This window comes from Salvelinus namaycush, chromosome 1 (genome assembly GCF_016432855.1).
Source record: "Salvelinus namaycush isolate Seneca chromosome 1, SaNama_1.0, whole genome shotgun sequence".
NCBI lineage: Eukaryota > Metazoa > Chordata > Actinopteri > Salmoniformes > Salmonidae > Salvelinus > Salvelinus namaycush.
This window is the reverse complement of record NC_052307.1, coordinates 35187072-35207758: the sequence shown is the minus strand read 5'-3', so window position 1 is coordinate 35207758 and position 20687 is coordinate 35187072. Positions and strand designations below refer to the sequence as shown.

The 20687-nt window shown below is 43.4% G+C and overlaps 1 protein-coding gene across 1 annotated transcript in view; it reads left to right on the top strand.

The window, feature by feature from the left end:
* Positions 1-3328: 3328 nt before the first annotated feature.
* The window catches only part of zmat4a (zinc finger, matrin-type 4a), a 100093-nt gene continuing 82734 nt past the window's right edge, over positions 3329-20687 (top strand). Inside the window, exon 1 of the mRNA XM_038998365.1 lies at positions 3329-3430. Coding sequence (XP_038854293.1) covers positions 3329-3430 — 102 coding nt within the window. The remainder of the gene's footprint in view (positions 3431-20687) is intronic.

Here is a 20687-nt window from a genome sequence, read left to right as displayed (position 1 = left end):
AGGCACCATAACCATGTGAGAGGACACAAACGCTGGCTGTGTGTGAGCTGTTTGGCCAGCCAACCCACTGCACTACAGAGAACTTGAACTTTGAACAGCTTGTACTGAACTTTTATTTGGTATGGTGCAAGCTTAATTGGTGTTGTTTCATAAGTATCTGAAGTGATGCTAAGTAACCTATCGGCGTGACATTGATTTATGTTCTGATGAATGTGCTAGGCCTTTTCTTTTAAAGTTACTACCTGAAGATCTTATTTGTATATCCTGTTTTGCCTGCCTCCTCCACCAGGGGTGTATTAATTACATCTTGCAATAAAAGCCATTTACCGTTCAAGATCCAAACGGAAGCAAACGGAAGGAACCTACCTGGATTTGTCTAATAAAACCTCTTGTTTTCGTTACAAACCGTTTTCCGTTTGGAGTAAACGGTTTCTGATGCGAAACGTTTTTCAACAGAATAATAGCTTTCCAACAGAATCAGCATAATCAATACACCCCTGTCCTTCAGCTCTGAAACATGCCCGCTGGCAAGTGCCTAACTCCACACTTTACCACACTGGTGACAACCAGACAAAGCAATTTGAATTGAATTATGTGAATCCTAAAATCTGTATCGAGGCGAAGGCGTAGTGCAGTTAGGAAAACAATTATATTTAGGAAAACAGCTCACTTCTTGCAATTCTACACATTTTGCCATGATGCTGAGGGAGAATCTTTTCAGTTTTAATGCTAATTTCCTGCTATTTTACACATTTTGCCATGAGGCTAAGAGAACATTATGCAGTTTTAAAGCTAATTTCCTATCATTAAAAAATGTGTTGAGGTGTATCCTACGCCACTGTATCGAGGAGTTTACGGAGATAACTTATTGCCTTTGTCCTCTAACACATTCCTCACTCCTCCTCACCTTTCTTATTGTTTATTTGATTCATTTGCTGTATCTGTTACTCCAGGCTACACAAATAAATAATCCGGAGCAACTGGCTCCATCCCCGGGCTCATGATTTATTTATACATAATGATGGATAGAAATAGAAAAAGGAGAGAAATGTATAGGCCGCCCTAAATCAGAAAAGTTTATCGCTAGACCGTATACCTGCCTATTTCCTGTAGGTCAACACGTACACAACTGCTTTTCCTAAACAGGTGTTATGTCAGCCTATTTGTTTAATTTAGGCTAGTGATTTGGAGATATGCATGGTATGCATGCATCAATTTTTGATAACCATACACCAGACAAATAACTGGATATGTCTAAACCTTTGTATAAAGACATTACAGACATAAGGGATATTTTTCCATGTTTTGATTGAGCTCAGATTATTTAGGTATGTGGTGATATTTCCCTTTAAATGTTGGCCTTAAAGTATAGTATGTAGGCATACTATGGGGTGCTAAGAGTTTAAAAGATTATAGCTTTTGCATCACAAATAAAATAAAATAAAATGGTACCCTCTCCCCTATATAGTGGACTACTTTTGACTCTGGGGTGACATTTTGGACGCAGCCCTGGTCTCTCCTGCTGACCACTGCTCAAGTCATTAGAATTGCCTCTGGGAGGAGTAGAATTTCTAAGGGAGACTTGGTCAATTTTCTGGAAACAGAGCCAATTAAAGATGGTGAGCCACATGATTATTACTCATTACAGATCACACTCAGGTCACATAACCTGGCCGTAAAATCATACTGCCGATTCTTCACTTAAATTTTCTATGACAAATGTATCTTATGCAATCAGTTCAATTATTGATTGTTTTAGAGAAACGTTTCACTTGTATCGTTCAGTGATTGAAGTTTAGGTAACCGGGTATTATAATCAATTCCATTTTTCTCCCCTCTTTGTCTTTGTCCATAGTTTATACCTCCTTGACCTCTCTGCTCTTCTGTCATGTCATGCCTAATGAAGACTCCACAAAGTCAATAAGGATGAGCTGAGCATGAGTGTTCCCAAATCTGCAATGTGAGCTCTCTAATGAAAGCATGGCTGAATTAATAATAGAGAGAGCAGAGCAGAAGTAGAGAGAAGAGAGACGAGAGGGAGAGATCAAGAGCAGAAAGGGTGCAGTTCGACCCCTCAAAGAGCATCTTGCCGTCCCCTTCCAAATCTCTCCCAGCTGAAGTTCAATCATTTATTTATATTTATAAACTTGGTGGTTTGAGCCCTGAATGCAGATTGGCTGAAAGCTGTGGTATATCAGACCATATACCACGGGTATGACAAAACATTTATATTTACTGCTCTAATTACGTTGGTAACCAGTTTATAATAGCAATAAGGTACCTCGGGGGTTTGTGGTTTATGGCCAATATACCACAGTTCCTAAGAATAGCCCTTAGCTGTGGTATATTGGCCATATACCTCACCCCCTCGTGCCTTATTGCTTAATTATACCACACCATTGATGAAAATCCTTTCTGATTGGCTTGAAGGGCATTCAAGAGCGTGCATTATTTCCCTATAACGCACAGTATAATTGCACGGTATAATTGAAGGGCTATGAAGTTCATTCTTACATGTTCTATTTTTGAGCTGCTTTTGAAAGCAAAAGATGAATTGAAAACATTATTGGCATTGTTGAATTCGATTTTCATAATAGCAAGCTAGGATGATAGTTTGGTTAGCTAAGCTAGCAAGTCTGTTTGTTTGGTTACCAAGGCAATAGTAGCGATCTAGCTAGTTAGTAAACTTGATAGCTACTTCAGTGGATGTTGTCACATTTCTACTGGCAAAATGATCAATTTCTAGTGGCAAATATGTTAATTATTGCCCTGGTATAAAAGGGATAATCAATTCAGGGCTCTATGAGTTGTTTGGAAAAAATGCAACTCCATGGAAGGTGAGTTCCACTTCGCTAACATGTCGTGCAACACACCTTCCACGTTGTGCATTATTTTCCAGAGAACACATAGCCCCTCGTTGATTATCCCTTGCGGATTTCCAAGATAAATACTATCAGGGCTCTCAGTCGTGTTGATTTATTTACTATTGCCTTGACGTGGTTTCGACCTGCTACCTGAAAATGGGTTTATTGATTCAACATAAAATTCAGTTATGACTTCCTGCTGGATGGAAGAAAAAACCTCTGCATTTGTTACTGCCATCACAGTGCTTGATATAATGAAATATTGATTGAACAGCTATCAAAGTATGAAATTACATTTTCATTTAGTTGCTCCATTATGTCCCTTCATTGCACTTGAAGCATTCAGGCATATTATATCCTTCAATTTCACATTTATATCATCTTACACTGAATTCCTCATTTGAAATGCCTCCAACCCAGGGTTATATTTCATGCTGTTGTTTGTCTGTCCTCTCTCCCACTAGATGAAGTCTACAGAAGTGGACCAAGGGCTTTTCACAGACACCTACTGTAAAGTGTGCAGCGCTCAGCTCATCTCCGAGTCCCAGAGGGTTGCCCACTATGAGGTGAGGAATACTTACTATGCTTCAGTAATTCTTCTCAACCCCCACCATGCAGAGTTAGAGATCAGACAGACCATAATGGACATCAGTTGTGCGCAGTAGATCACCTGCTGGGTGTCAACAAACTGTGGTGATTCATTCATCATGTAGAATAATAGTCGATGCTCTGTGGTGAGAGGCAATAGGACGACCCGCCCGCTGTGCATGGCCAACGTTCGTGTTAGTCTGACTTGTCAAGATGAGCGAGGGAGACAGAGGTTTAAGCAGGGATCGAACCCCAGTCTCCAGGGGCCATAGATGGTCCGAGGGTGGCAGTGCTATGGCTAAACCAACCACCAGCACATGCCTCATCAGTTTACCAGACAATCCAACCATTATTAACCAAGGCTTTGGTCATACTGTTTGTTCTGTGTCAGTCAGCACCGCTCAGCAGCAGAAATCGCAAACGGCAGAGGGCTGCAGTTTTAAAATGTCAATAAGCACGACTCACCTGGATTCACCTAATTATTCTTAATTATTTAGTTAAAGTGCTGATGAACAGCAAACACTGCCAGGCCCCATTGCCCTCCATGACCACCAGGTTTGTTGACAACCAGAGATTGCAGAAGAGGTTCTCTATCCGTGTGTTTCAGCAGTGCTTGAGTTTGGCCAGTACTCACTAGACTGAAGTACGGACACCTTGAATTTTCTTCTGCTTGACTACCTTCGCCTCTTATACAAATCAAATCAAATGTTATTGGTCCCATACACATATTTAGCAGATGTTATTGCAGGTGTAGCGAAATGCTTGTACAGTAGAAGGGCTCAGGGCTAAGATTATTTCAAATTAAAATGAGTTCTGGCACTTGTTTCATTCTAGTCCAAGCACAGCGGCTGGCTATCGGGAGGTAACTGGTCTCTTCTGTACTCCAGATGCTGCCTTTCACTCACTGTCACACAGAGTCAGATGGCCAGAACACAGCGTCTGACTGCAGGGCCCATGGTGCATCTGTATGGACATCAGGAATAATAGGAGCTGAAAGGACTCATATAACACTTCCTTCGTGCGGTTTAAGTATTTATCCGAGTGCTTGCCCTGCCCACAACGGACCGGTGGTCACTGAGTTTGCTACCGTTGCAACTACTCCTGATCGCTCTGATGAAACGTTACACTCGATACTGCTATTTCTGATAGCTATGAAATGTGCTATCTGAGTGATTCCTCATGAAACTGGAACAAAAAAAGACAGTGATTTGGGAGTGTCACGATCGTCAAAGGGAGAGAGAGAGGACCAAGGCGCAGCGCGTGAAAAATACATCTTCTCTTTATTATCAGAAGGAAAACGAAACAAAACAACAAACAGACGACCGTGAAGCTATAAATCTAGTTAGTGCTGACACAAACACTACACATAGACACAGACAATTACCCACAAAAACCTAGTGCCTATGGCTGCCTTAAATATGGCTCCCAATCAGAGACAATTAATGACATCTGTCTCTGATTGAGAACCCTTCAGGCAACCATAGACACAGCTAGACTTCTATACTAAACATAAACCCAACTACTCTAATAAACCCCCTAACCTTACAACCACCCTAGACACTACAAAAACACATACATTCACCATGTCACACCCTGACCTAACTAAAATAATAATGAAAACAAAAATAACTAAGGCCAGGGTGTGACAGGGAGATTTTTACTACATGTAAACTGTAGAAGGGTCCTTTGGAGGAAGGATTGTTGACATATTTTTGATATTTGTATCTTAAAGCATAATTTCTGAATAATTGAAGTTGGAATATTTGTGACATTTTGGCCTCACTCAGGCCTCTTTTAAGACTCCATAATGTTTCATCTGTAGGTGCTATAAAGCAAAAGTTGGTGTCATATGAAGCTTTACCACTTTCTCTGTAATATGAGCAGTTTTTTTTATTTCAATAACACATTTCTTACATACATTTATGAATATAGATGTTCAAATGTTCATAGATGACCAGCAGGGTCAAAAAATTATAATCACAGTGGTTGTAGAGGGTGCAACAGGTCAGCACCTCAGGAGTAAATGTCGGTTGGCTTTTCATAGCCGAGCATTCAGAGTTGCAGGTGCGGTAGAGAGAGAGAGTCGAAAACAGCAGGTCGGGGACAAGGTAGCACGTCTGGTGAACAGGTCTGGGTCCCATAGTCGCAGGCAGAACAGTTGAAACTGGAGCAGCAGCAGGTGTACTGGGGACAGCAGGTGGACTGGGGACAGCAAGGAGTCATCAGGCCAGGTAGTCCTGAGGCATGGTCCTAGGGCTCAGGTCCTCTGAGAGAAGAGAGAAAAGAGAGAAAGAGAGAGAGAGAGTTAGAGGGGCGCAACTTTCACTGGTGACACCACATTCAGAAATTGCATTTTTGTCCCCCCACAGTTTTATCATTGGAATGTGATACAAAACGAGGCAACAGTGCTTTAGGACCATGCGGACGCCTCCGAAGTTTGGGTAGGCTGGTTGGAATGTTTATCCGACTGGATAAAAAATGTATAATAATAATAATCATTATGTCCCCCCCACTTCTAAAACCAAAATTGCGCCCCTGGATTACACTGTGGTGCAGTGCAGTGCAGTCTAGTGTGGTAGTAATGTGAACTGAACATGGGTAACAACAGAACCAAAGTGCTGAGGATGGGATCTCTGAGAGCAGGAAGTAGTTGTACCCCACTGTGTAAAATATTTAGTTATTGTCTGCTGTGTTGTGACTGCACCACTTGGCCTGTTGCCTCCTGCATTTGTGGTGTATCTGTGATCTAAGAAGCCTCTGCCTCTAATGCATTGTGACTTGTTTGGGGCATAGTGACGATAATGATAGGCAGTGGAAGGCAAGAAGAAGACTCAATGAGGAAAACAGGCAAGTGTCACACAACTTTCTTCCAGAACAGTCACAGAGTTTATCCTGTGTTTGTTCGGAGAGAGAGAGAGAGAGACACTCCAGTGTCCTTAGTTGTCTCTTTACTGTCTTATGCCTTAGATTAGTAGATATGCTGTTTATGCTTTGTTTGAACTTTCCGACCCCGTAAGGTATTTTCTTCTTTAATCCGATTTTGTACATTTGAGAACCTTAAAATACTCTTCCTGAGTTTAACAAGGTTTCCTTGTGTAATGCAAACTCAGAATTTCAATTGTCGAAAAGAGACCTGTTTGATGTAATGCATCGTTGACTTGAATCCTAACGTTGAGATTGGTGCAGGCTATGCCTTTTCAAGTTGAGATTGAAAACGTCATTATCTCAGCATTGCATTGTGCTGTTAATCTCCACTTCAAACACATCAAAGCCATCGGTCTGATGCAGAGGGGATCAGAATGGTCTGGCCCTACAGTTCAAAGAATTATTCCCTTCGCTGGGTCACATTTATCATGGGTCCCAAATGACACCCTATTCCCTATTAGAGTGCACTACTTTTGACCAGAGTCCTATTGGCCCTGATCAAAAGTAGAGAACTACAGTATATAGGGAATATGGGGACATTTAGTATCCAGACTTAATTATGCCTTTGATCCTCAAATAAATGTAATGGGTTTAGCATGTGTTAATAGGACTCAGGAGGTATAGGCCTAGGTACAGCAGTATTGCAGTACATTCAACCTTTATGCAACTTTCAACCTCCATGCAATTCCTGCTGTTGTTTCACACATATCTAATAATATCCCATTGCTTCAAGCTGTATTTGCTTGTTTATGGTAATGAAATTGACTTGCAGCTGATTAGAACTAGACCCCAGTGAGAAATCCCAGCGCATCTACTGTACATGATAGGATCCAGTGCTTTAAAGATAATTATTCTTCAGTAATTTCAGTTTCAGGACAATTACCTGCCACACCCTGTATATTTTCCACAGATGACAGTACCATGTATTTTACTTTACTTTGGTTAGAATAATCTAATTCTCCATCGCTGGGAATTCTGCCTGTCAGCTGCAAATTGTCAGCACTTCTTAGACGTTTCTTTTTTTCTTTGTTTAGGGCAACAAACAGGCTGTATCGCACAGCAGCTGTATTGTACATGAGATTTTGCAGGGCATGCACCACCTGATTTACACGTTTTGTTTCCAGTGCAGAATAGCACCCGGGTTTTACAATGACAATAGCACACAATTGTTTTTGTATTGTATTTCCAGCAGCAGTGGTATTCAGTGGAATTTGATGGCCAATCTGGATACCCTGGTTGTGTCCTAAAGGGCACCCTATTCCCTTTATAGTGCACTACTTTTGACCTGGGCCTATAGGTCAAAAGTAGTGCACTATGTACAGTGCCTTCAGAAAGTATTCACACACCATTACGTTTTCCACATTTTGTTGTATTACAGCCTGAATTTAAAATTGATTAAATTTTGATTTTGTGTCACTGGCCTACACACAGTACCCCATCATATCAAAGTGGAATTATGTTTTTAGAATTTTTTTACTGTTTAGTTACAGTTTGGATTTAAAACTGCTTGCAAATCTATAGCAATACTTGAATATGGTTGATCAACCACCAATTTGACACCAATTCGACAGTCTCATCCAGATCATCCTGGCATTTGTAGTTCTTTATGATAGCCACATTAGCAGCTAATAAGCATTTCATTTTGGAGGGGTAAATGCAGGCGAATATATTGATAAAAATCACCTTGTCCTAGAGAGATTTACTTGGTTATCAAAACGTCACGCCAGTGTAAGCCTACACGAAACACAGCCCTAAAATCCCCTATGGGATGATTGAATATACTGAAATGTATGGTGGGGAAATGATTGGAACCATTTCTTTGTTTGACCACTAGGTTTTATGGTATTATGACTGATACTGTGGTACTCTATTGTGTGACAGACAGTGTGCGTACGGTGGCTCTAGTCGAGAGGGACTGGTCAGTCAGTTAAGCTTACAATGTAGATCACAGCAGGGCTGCAGTGGAATTATATACTTGTGCTTACGAGGACTGATTCAAAGCTGTCACCACAACAGTATGCATATACCCAACCTAAGAAGTACAGCTTTTACTCATTGAGCCAAAGGATAGTTGGTAGCTATGGAACCCAGTACTTCAGATCTTCATGTCCCACATGATTTAATGAACACCAATTGATACAATTTCTCCCCAACTATGTGAAAGATAGCACTGTTGTAACGGGCTTCCTCTTTCTCTTCATCCGAAGAGGAGTAGCAAGGATTGGACCAACGTGCAGCGGGTTGTGAATACATAATGAACTTTATTAACAAGACGAAACTAAACACACGAAGAACACTTGATAATTTTACAAAACAACAAAACGAAGTAGACAGACCTGAACGAGAGAACTTACATAAAACATGAAGAACGCACGAACAAACGCTACAGTCCCGTGTGGTGCGCAGACACAGACACGGACGACAATCACCCACAAACAAACAGTGAGAACAACCTACCTTAATATGACTCTCAATCAGAGGAAACGTCAAACACCTGCCTCTAATTGAGAGCCATACCAGGCAACCCCAAAACCAACATAGAAACAGAAAACATAGACTGCCCACCCAAAACTCACGCCCTGACCAATAAACACATACCAAACAGAAAACAGGTCAGGAACGTGACAACTGTCTACCAACAACGATCAAACCACATTGACTAATAGTCTTGTTCACCATTTGTGTCCATGTAGTGAGTTGTTTTGATGTTTTTCTGCACGTACCGCTTGCATCCTACATGCATAGCTACATTTATTTCATCCCTATTTGTTTGCTACCATTCATCTATCTGTCTAAGTCTCTCTCTCTCTCTCTCTCTCTCTCTCTCTCTCTTTTTTTTTCTCAGAGTGTGTGTGTTGCTTCCTTGCCCTCTGCCTATATGTTTTGTTTACTGGATTCCCGGATTCAGGATTCCTGGCTCGTGAATAGGTATGAAGAGCAAGACAGAGAATAGAGGTGACCAGAGGGCTTAATGTCTACATTTGGTCATATAGCGATACCGTCAGCCTTCAAGGATACCCTCTTCCTATAGACGTGTTCAACAGGCATTATTATAATTATCATGGCCCAGTTCTCTCCACCAGTGTCGAAAACTCCCTGACTGTCTCTGTGATCGTTGTTGTCCTATAAGACCCCTGTGTGCCACTGAGGTGGAATGTATACTAATGCCAATAGAATCAAATTGACGTTACATGTCTCATCCTGTTCTTATCCAAGGAGCCGTTTAATGTACATGTGGGTTGTTCTGTGGTATGTCCTATACCATTCAGTGCCAATTCCGTTGCAGTGCCAGTCTTATAGGATCTTGGAATTTCATTCAAATCTTGGGTGAGAAAAACAAATTCATGTGGAAATATGTTTTGAGGATGTGAAGCTGCATGTGGTCTTTGTTTATGGACTGTGCTGACAGGATCAGCAGGGGTAATACTGAGGGATGTCCTTAAGGCAACTCCCTCTACTATACTCAACTTTGGCCCTTTCCTGCCCCTTCGATCTCAGCTTTTCAACTGCTCCTCCTATGCTCATACGCATAGGAGTATATTGACAAGCGAATCTGCATCCCTCATGTCTAGTGGCTCTGACCTTTTGACAATATGGATTTTATGAGAGGAGGATAAGGGAAGCACCGTGATGGAATACTGTTATTTACGTAGTTTAGTAGTAGACTGTCTTGTATTTCGAAATAGCTACAGTACTAGTGCAGAGCGATTAGGGCTTTTTAAGGTTGGTTCGGTTTCAGTCCAGTTTTTTGAAAAATAGTCCAGTTTTTCAATTTCGGTTTTGATTATTATAATTGTTTAACACTAAATGCATTAATAAAATCCCCATGGTGGTAGTGACTACCCATTATTACTTAACACTTATTAACCATCATTTATTCACATTACTAGGCTTTAATACAATATTTGTATATCACACAGCCTCATTTGTCCCCAGTTTGTCGCAATCTGTTATGACTCAAATGTATTTGTCAGATTAAGAAAAACTCGATTTTGAGAGCTGGTTTAATTACTCCTCATGTATCATTAACCAGCAATGCCTAATTGTTACACTAGATCATGCTGTCAAATTCAGTTACTGAAAGTTGAGATACGTACAGTGTAGGTCTGCATGTGAGTAATGTTTACGCTTTTGCCATTTATTATTCGCTGTGTATTTAAAATTGGGTTGGGGAGTTAATGGGATGGAAATATTAGTAATTTCTATTGCTGACAAAAGGTAATAAATTAAAATGAGATTCAGGATCATCATTGTGTCAGTAATTGATAATTAAGAAGGTTGAATAGTTAGGGTCTTTAGTAGTGTTCGTTTCAATGTAATCTGTGAGATGAAAATGCTGTTGTTATCCCACCCACGTTTGAAGGACTTTCAATTTGAAGGGCTTTTCAACCTTAACATGTAAATGTATGTATTTCTTTGATGCATGCTAGCGATGAACAAACAGAAGACAACTGCATTGCTTTTTAACCCTGCTGTCACTAGGGTCTCACACTGGCCCATGTTTGGGTTACAGTAACATCATTTTCAATTGGTCAATTCAGCTGTAGGCCTACTGGTCAGAAGTCCTTTACTCATTGCTCAACTACTACAAAGGTAGTGATTGCAGGGTTCCCACCATTGAGAAGCTGTGTCAATAGATTAACCAAGCCATACAAGGAAGATCATCACCAACCTTGCATGCACTTGCTAGCAACGCATCTCTTCCAAACCTGCCACCAGGCAAGGTGGTTGAACTAACTACTGAAAGGTTGCCAGGTCAAATCCCCAAGCCAACAAGGTGAAAAATCTGTCGTTTTGCCCTTGATCAATGCAGTAAACCCCCCACAACAACAGCTCCCTGGGTGCCCAATGTGGCATCCCCCCGCACCACTCCGATTCAGAGGGGTTGGGTTAAAAGCGAAAGTTAAGTGTCGGTTGGACCTTGTGTGCAATTGACGATAAAACTAAATGTAATCCTTTAATCTAAACAAGACCTGCATGAAACCTAAACGGTTTGAAACTCAAAGCTGTTGACCTTATGTCAAAACATAAACTCCTAACTCTCTAAATATGACTCTTCAAGATGTTCGACTGGAGAGTGTTGTTGAGAGTCTCCAATATATTTCTGTATGTATGTTTATTTGTTAGTTCTGAGACTACAGCCTTTATACAACATTTACTTGGAGTTTGTATTCTGTATTAGTATACTTAGGCAAGGCTTTATTAGTATCCTCAGGCAAGGCTTGGGGAGCGTTTATTATTAGAATTTTTTTCTGCAAGATCAATTGTGACTCAGACCCTTTTAAATGGCACCGCTGAGCTGAAACAGAGGTAGAGTGCGTCCCAAATAGCACTCTATTCTCTATATAGTGCACTACTTTTGACCAGACCCGAAAGTGTGACATTTGGGACGCTGTCGTGCTATATGGTAGACATCCTTATTTTTCTTTAATTAAGATTAAACAAGTTAGTTACGGTCTCAAATTATTCTGACAAGGGAGAGACAGGCTGGTGAGGCGAATTAAACTGGAATAGCATGAGATGCAGATCCTTTTCTCCACCGAGATAGAATTCTTTCATGATTTTGGCATGACTAAACTCCTAAGCTGAGGACTTTGGCAGGTTTTAATTTAAAATATATAATGAACTAAAACCCCTAGTTTTTACAGCCATATCTCTGAAGGATAGGAGAGGTTTGAATTTCCAATGTTGTGAATTTCAGCTTTGGTGCATGGTGGGCAAAAAGAGGGCAAGAAAATGGCTTTGTTCCTTGGGTATGTACATTTCCTGTGTTACAAATGGCATGAAAATGGTTGCAATCAATCAATATGTGAGATATAATGGACCCAAAAACGCATTTCAAAAAAAAAATTAGGCACATTAACATACACTACATGACCAAAAGTATGTGGACACCTGCTCGTCGAAAATCTCATTTCAAAATCATGGGCATTAATATGGAGTTGGTCCCCCTTTGCTGCTATAACAGCCCCTGCTCTTCTGGGAAGGCTTTCCACTAGATGTTGGGGATTTGCTTCGATTCAGCCACACGAGCATTAGTGAGGTCGGGCACTGATGTTGGACGATTAGGCCTGCTGACAATCGGCATTCCAATTCATCCCAAAGGGGTTTGATGCGGTTGAGGTCAGGGCTCTGTGCAGGCCTGTCAAGTTCTTCCACACCGATCTCAACAAATGTATGGACCTCGCTTTGTGCACAGTGGCATGTTCATGCTGAAACAGGAAATGGCCTTTCCCAAACTGTTGCCACAAAGTTGGAAACACAGAATTGTCTAGAATGTTATTGTATACTGTAGCGTTAAGATTTCCTTTCACTTGAACTAAGGGGCCTATCCCGAACAATGAAAACAGCCCCAGACCTTTTTTCCTCCTCCACCAAACTTTACAGTTGGCACAATGCATTGGGGCAGGTAGTGTTCTCCTAGCATCCTCCAAACCCAGATTTGGCCGCTGGACTGCCAGATGGTGTGATTCATCACTCCAGAGAACGCGTTTCCACTGCTCCAGAGTCCAATGGCGACGAGCTTTACACCACTCCAGCCGTCATTTGACATTGCGGTGATCTTAGGCTTGTGTGTGGCTGCTCAGCCATGGAAACCCATTTCATGAAGCTCCCGACGAACAGTTATTGTGCTGACGTTGCTTCCAGAGGCGGTTTGGAACTCGGTAGTGAGTGTTGCATCAGCACTCAGCTGTTCTGTTCTGTGAGCTTGTGTGGCCTACCACTTCGCGGCTGAGCCGTTGTTGCTCCTAGACGTTTCCACTTCGCAATAACAGCACTTACAGTTGACCGAGGCAGCGCTAGAAGGGTAGAAATTTGACAAACTGACTTGTTGGAAAGGTAGCATCCTATGACGGTGCCATGTTGAAAGTCACTGAGCTTTTCAGTAAGGTCATTCTACTGACAATGCGGGTATATGGAGATTGCATGGCTGTGTGCTCGATTTTATACACCTGTCAGCAACAGGTGTAGCTGAAATAGCCAAATCCACTAATTTGAAGGGGTGTCTACATACTTTTGTGTATATATTGTACTTTCTTGCCTTTAATCATGTAATATTTTGGCCTTCGTTTGGAGGGAAAATCTGTACTTTTATAGAGGGGAAAAAGAAGAAAGCAGCCTCCCAATTTGTACCATAATTCTTGTTCATTTCTTTGCTGATAAAACTTCAGTAAGCCCCCAACTGCAATCATTTCTAAACACATCGCGTACTGCAACTGCTAATGGGAAGAACAAAGGCTTTTGAAGCCATGGGGAATAAGAATGAGGTATAATGTGAGGTGCTGTCAGAGAGGGAAAACAGAACATTTGAGGAGTCCCAGGGCATAGTAGGGAGTCTGTCCTTTGAGTTGCCAACTGAATTTTAATGCACTATATTCTTTTGGATCCATGTCCCATTGAGGTTTGATCCTACACCAGTGTTCCCTTTGAATGTCACAGGCTATCAACCTATTATGGCTCCCGAGTTGCGCAGCGGTGTAGGCAATGCATTTCAGTGCTAGAGCCGTCACGACAGACCCTGGTTCGATCCCGGGCTGTATCACAACCGGCCGTGATCGGTAGACCCATAGGGCGGCGCACAATTGGCCCAGCGTCGTCCGGGTTAGGGGAGGGTTTGGGCCGGGGTAGGCCATCATTGTAAAATAAGAATTTGTTCTTAACTGACTTGCCTGTTTAAATGAAAAAGTATTAGGCCTGTTTTTTCATGACATGTTTTTGGAAATGTATTCATTTTTTCCCCGATACTGTTGATCATATATACACAAACGTAATGATACCATTACCTCAGCACATAATCAATTTGAAATGGAGTCTGAATCCTTTTCTTACTAAAGTGGTACTTATAGCCATTAGCCTGTCAGTGAGTTTGTTGCTTATGATTCTGTTCCCGGTCCTTATGTCTCTCATTGGCAATTATCTCTCCATATTCACAATATCAGGCAGGACTTTTTTTAATGTCGTTTCTCCATGAACTACTGCACTTATGAGTTGAAGAATTTAAAAGGTAATCACTCACTCTCCCAACCAACAACTACTTGTTTTACCTCAAGCACCTAGCAATGTACACAGCAGAAGGGAGCTGAGTGGTGTTAAATCCATTACATTTTTCACATGGATAACAGTCATCTATTCCGATGTGACATACACAACATACACTGTATACCAAGGGTTCACGACCCCATTTTGATATCTGAATATTCTCGCGACCCCAACCATGTCAAAAAAAAATATGTTACTTTTTTATTTGGGGCTATGGCAGTCAATTGAAAAACATTCTAACTGCATTTCTGATTGTCTTCTCAACTCACCCTCACATACTTTTAATGTGGTGCTATGACAGTCAAATGCAAATTAGTATGACACAATGTCTCATATTTCACCTCCACTAATGAGATGGGTGCCGCATCGGAGCTTCTCAAAGTCAGAAGGCATAGTCGACAGTCCGCACCTCATCTCTGCTGTCACATCCAATTTGGATCGGTATTTGATTTGAATGCAGACGAGAGCACTGAATCCATATTCACACAGATATGCGCTGGTGAAGGTTAGCCTGCCATGAGTTTTATGGTGGTTTCAAAACAACAGGAAATTCGGAAGTCATGACGCCAGTGATTTTCAGGTCGGAAAGTCGGAGCTCGAGAAAGAGGCCCGAGTTCCCAAGTTGGAATTCCGAGTTGGATGACTATTCAAAGCTATTTTTCCCAGTCGGTTTTTCACAGTTTTTCTGTGAAAGTCAGAGATTTACGAGTTCCCAGTTCCGAGTTCTCAGTTGTTTTGAATGCAGCATTAATGCGCAGAGGGAGACGGCAGGGTATTCCCTTTGAGTCAGGAACCAAAACTTCTCCATAGTGACCTTTAAATGCATTCGGTCACATGACAGCTCAATCAGCTGTTCGATTTCACTTACCAGCATGTCAACTGAGCCAGGATCACAGTCAAACGGATTGGGAAGTAGGTCCCAAAGTGCTCTTTCAAGAGTTGGAGGTCAGCAGTCATCTCTCGTGTCAACGAAATATATATATATTTTTATATACATGGGAATGACAACAGTTCCTCTCTCAATGCAAATCTTTCCAACACTCCCCCTCAATAACCACCAAGCCTCGGTGTGAAATAGAACATTTTCATTCTCTGATCCCATTTCTCCAGATACTTTTGCTAACGGGCATGCGTGCAGTTGATGTGGTTTGATGTAGTTTACAATCGAAGTTACCTGTTGCAGTATATCTCCTAGTTCTGTGCTCAGCTCTTTTGCCGCCAGTTGCTCTCGGTGTATCATACAATGTGTCCATATGGCAGAGGGAGACACATTCATAACTAGAGTCCAGAGGCCTGCCCACCGTCCCGCCATAGATGGAGCACCATCTGTGCAAAAGCCCACCATTCGATCCCATATGGAATCTGTTTTTCGTCAATATAGCCACGCAGCACACTGAACATCCCCTAAGCCGTTTCATGCTCAGGAATCATGAGACAGAACAATATGTCCTTATGAATAGCATCCCCCGACATATAGCGAGTGAAAGTCAATGCATGGGCATCTCGGCCCTCACAGCTAACGTCCATTTGGAGAGCATAATGTGGGGAGTTTTTGCTAGCTATAGCATCAATTCTTAGTTTCACACTGTTATCTGACAAAGATATTGATGTGAGTTTCTGTGCCTCTGCCTCCCCACACATTGTTTTCACAATATCAATTGCAGACGGTAATATCAAAGTTTCTGCAATAGTGTGTGGTTTCATAGTGTAGTCGGCCTAGCCATTCACCTTGGGAATGATTCAAGTGCGGCCTTTTCCCATGATCTAAGGGCGCTCTCTGGTTGAATTCTGTCTTTTGATTTGAATCATTTTGATTTTGATTTTTAAGGTTAACCACATACAATGATTTTGATATTTCTTTTTTCTTCAGGATTTTGGAAATTCCCCCGTAACCCCATTTTCATATCAGGCGACCCCACAACGAGTCGCGACCCCTAGTTTGGGAACATGGTCCATGTTCCATTTGATTCAGCAGAATAGTTGACATGACAGCCAAGGGGAAGGTTTAGCTTATTTCTAATGTGGAATGTTTTGTTGGATAGAAGCCATGGCCTTTTATGTCTGTGGGTTTTGGTCATGGCAGGTACTATCCACCGCGTTTGTTCCGTGTGTTTTTTGATGGGAGTTGAATATTTGATATTCTTGTATGTCTGGCCTAGTTTCGTGACAGCATTCTGTCAAGTGTCTAGGGGAGTGCTGCCTCCCCCATTGTCGACTGATCTAAAGGGAGCCCTCCCTCCTGCCAAATTGTTCTGGATTTCATATGAAAGACCACACAGCAGCCGCCATGCTGTCAGAGTCTGGATATGTTTGAACTGTAAAAGACAGATTATGTGAGGAGGACTTCAAATCAACAGATAGGATAGGTATCTGGGGTCCAAATCAAGAGAACATTTTGATGAATTGGAAAGATGAAAACAACCATGTCAATATATTTTTCAAAAAAAATAATTGGCTCTAATTCAACATGTGCTTCAGGGAAGTTCTGTGGTTACTGTTATGAATGTAAAGCCAAGCAAGAAAAGATAGAATTTGAATGTTAGATAGTAAATATGATGAACACAAACTGACACAGACAGAAATTGGATGTGAACTGGAGAGAGAGAGGTGTTAGGTTGACAAAAATAACATTCAGAACACTAATAGGGGAACACTGCAGGTTGTGCTGGTGGGTATAGCAACTTCTCAGCTCCTCCAAATGGATCCCAGCATGGGTGCTCACATATACAGTCACATCAATTAGTCCTCCACTGTTTCCCATTTAACTGTACGCAGCCTGACGGCATTCACTGACGGAGTGCACTGACGGCGTGCTTTTTCTGCTCTCTTTGTCCCAAATGGCACCCTATTCCCTATATAGTGCAGTATTTTAGACCAGAGCCCTGTGGGCCCTGCACAAAAGTAGTGCACAACATAGGGAGTAGGGTGCCATTTGGAACACAGCCCTGATAAGCTCTGCATTCATCCATTCAGGAAACAGCTGGGCTTATATGGTGTCTGAATAATCCATTGCCCACAGCTATGTGTAGAAAACACATGAAGTGAGCAGCACTTCACCACAGTCTCTTGTAGCTGATTGGGTTCTAAGTGCAGATATTATTCACCACGAGACAAAACTGAACGGGGAGGACGGGATAGCATAGATGTAGAAATGACATGGTGGTAGGAATGTTGGTAGGAGGTCGTTAACATTCCAAAAAGGTGTCCTTCTTGGTAGGAACAGTAAGAAGGTAGAGCTGAGGAAAACTGTATTTTTCTCTGCACTTAAACACAATTTGCAACGTGAATGGTGATGTGTTTCCATGCAGTGATCTATGATATGTCCTGAAACACCCAGTTAATGGTAATCAATAGGGTACAGATTGAACTACATGCTAAATACAGTCAAGGATTGTCACGATCGTCAAAGGGAGAGAGAGAGGACCAAGGCGCAGCGCGTGAAAAATACATCTTCTCTTTATTCTCAGAAGGAAAACGAAACAAAACAACAAACAGACGACCGTGAAGCTATAAATCTAGATAGTGCTGACACAAACACTACACATAGACACAGACAATTACCCACAAAAACCTAGTGCCTATGGCTGCCTTAAATATGGCTCCCAATCAGAGACAATTAATGACATCTGTCTCTGATTGAGAACCCTTCAGGCAACCATAGACACAGCTAGACATCTATACTAAACATAAACCCAACTACTCTAATAAACCCCCTAACCTTACAACCACCCTAGACACTACAAAAACACATACATTCACCATGTCACACCCTGACCTAACTAAAATAATAATGAAAACAAAAATAACTAAGGCCAGGGTGTGACATAACCCCCCCCCCCTTAAGGTGCGAACTCCGGGCGCACCAGCATAAAGTCTAGGGGAGGGTCTGGGTGGGCGTCTGTCCACGGTGGCGGCTCTGGTACTGGTCGTGGTCCCCACCCCACCATAGTCACTACCCGCTTTCGTAGCCTCCTCCAACTGACCACCCGCCAACTTAACCCCACTGGATTAAGGGGCAGCACCGGACTAAGGGGCAGCACCGGACTAAGGGGCAGCACCGGACTAAGGGGCAGCACCAGGATAAGGGGCAGCACCAGGATAAGGGGCAGCACCAGGATAAGGGGCAGCACCAGGATAAGGGGCAGCACCAGGATAAGGGGCAGCTCCGGACTGAGGGACGGCAGCTCCGGACTGAGGAACGGATCCTGGCTGGATGACGGCTCTGGCGGATCCTGGCTGGACGGCTCTGGCGGATCCTGGCTGTACGGCTCATGGCTGGCTGACGGATCTGGCTGCTCATGGCTGGCTGACGGATCTGGCTGCTCATGGCTGGCTGACGGATCTGGCTGCTCATGGCTGGCTGACGGATCTGGCTGCTCATGGCTGGCTGACGGATCTGGCTGCTCATGGCTGGCTGACGGATCTGGCTGCTCATGGCTGGCTGACGGATCTGGCTGCTCATGGCTGGCTGACGGCTCTGGCAGATCCTGTCTGGTTGGCGGCTCTGGCAGATCCTGTCTGGTTGGCGGCTCTGGCAGATCCTGTCTGGTTGGCGGCTCTGGCAGATCCTGTCTGGTTGGCGGCTCTGGCAGATCCTGTCTGGTTGGCGGCTCTGGCAGATCCTGTCTGGTTGGCGGCTCTGGCAGATCCTGACTGACGAATGGCTCTAGCGGCTCCTGACTGACTAACGGCTCTGACGGCTCGGGACAGACGGGCGGCTCTAATGGCTCGGGGCAGACGGATGGCTCAGACGGCGCTGGGGAGACGGATGGCTCAGACGGCGCTGGGGAGACGGATGGCTCAGATGGCGCTGGGGAGACGGATGGCTCAGATGGCGCTGGGGAGACGGATGGCTCAGATGGCGCTGGGGAGACGGATGGCTCTGGCCGGATGAGGCGCACTGTAGGCCTGGTGCGTGGTGCCGGAACTGGAGGCACCGGGCTAAGGACACGCACCTTCAGGCTAGTGCGGGGAGAAGGAACAGGGCATACTGGACCCTGGGGACGCACATTAGGCCTAGTGCGTGGTGCCGGAACTGGTGGTACCGGCCTGGGGACACGCATCTCAGGGCTAGTGCGGGGAGAAGGAACAGGGCATACTGGACCCTGGGGACGCACATTAGGCCTAGTGCGTGGTGCCGGCACTGGTGGTACCGGGCTGGGGACACGCATCTCAGGGCTAGTGCGGGGAGCAGCAACAGGATGCACAGGACTCTGGAGACGCACAGGAGGCTTGGTGCGTGGTGCCGGAATTGGTGGTACCGGGCTGGAGACACGCACCATAGGACGAGTGCGTGGAGGAGGAACAGGGCTCTGGAGACACACTGGAAGCCTGTTACGTGGTGTAGGCACTGGTGGAACTGGACTGGGGCGGGGAGGTGGCGCCGGAAATACCGGACCGTGAAGCTATAAATCTAGATAGTGCTGACACAAACATTACACATAGACACAGACAATTACCCACAAAAACCTAGTGCCTATGGCTGCCTTAAATATGGCTCCCAATCAGAGACAATTAATGACAAGGATGTTAGTCGTTCGGTCACTGTAAACCAGACACAGTTGCATTATACAGTTGCATTAAACACCAAAGATGACGCAGACAGACATGGCAGCTCTGCTTCTTGCAACTAAGCAACTCTGCAGTATTTCGTTTTTCTGTGTGTTATTTCTTACATTATTAGCCCAGAACGTTTTTTGTGTTATTACATACAGCCGGAAATAGCGTTTGGATATCAGAACGGTGGAAACTCACCAGCAACTTTCCCGAATTAGATCCTTTATTCGCAACCCCAGGGCAGTTGAACTTATCCAAGAGGCTGCTCCAAGACGCCGCCGGTGGAGAAGAGGTATTCGAAGTGGACTTCTAGTCCGACTCAGGAGGCGCGCACACCATCCACCACTTCCGAGTATATTACTCGCTAATGTTCAGTCTCTGGATAATAAAGTAGACAAACTCAGCGTGAGAATCTCCTTGCAGAGAGACATCAGGGATTGTAACATACTCTGTTTCATGGAAACATGGCTCTCTCGGGATATATTGTCTTTGTCCATACAGCCAGATGGGTTCTCAGTATATCGTGCAGACAGGAATAAAGATCTCCCCGGGAAGAAGAAAGGCGGGGGTGTATGTTTCATGATTAACCACCACTGGTGTGATTGTGAAAACATACAGAAACGCAAGTCCTTTTGTTCACCCAACCTAGAATACCTTACAATCAAATGCCATTTATTGTAGCTGGGAATTTTAACAAAGAAAATTTAAGGAAAA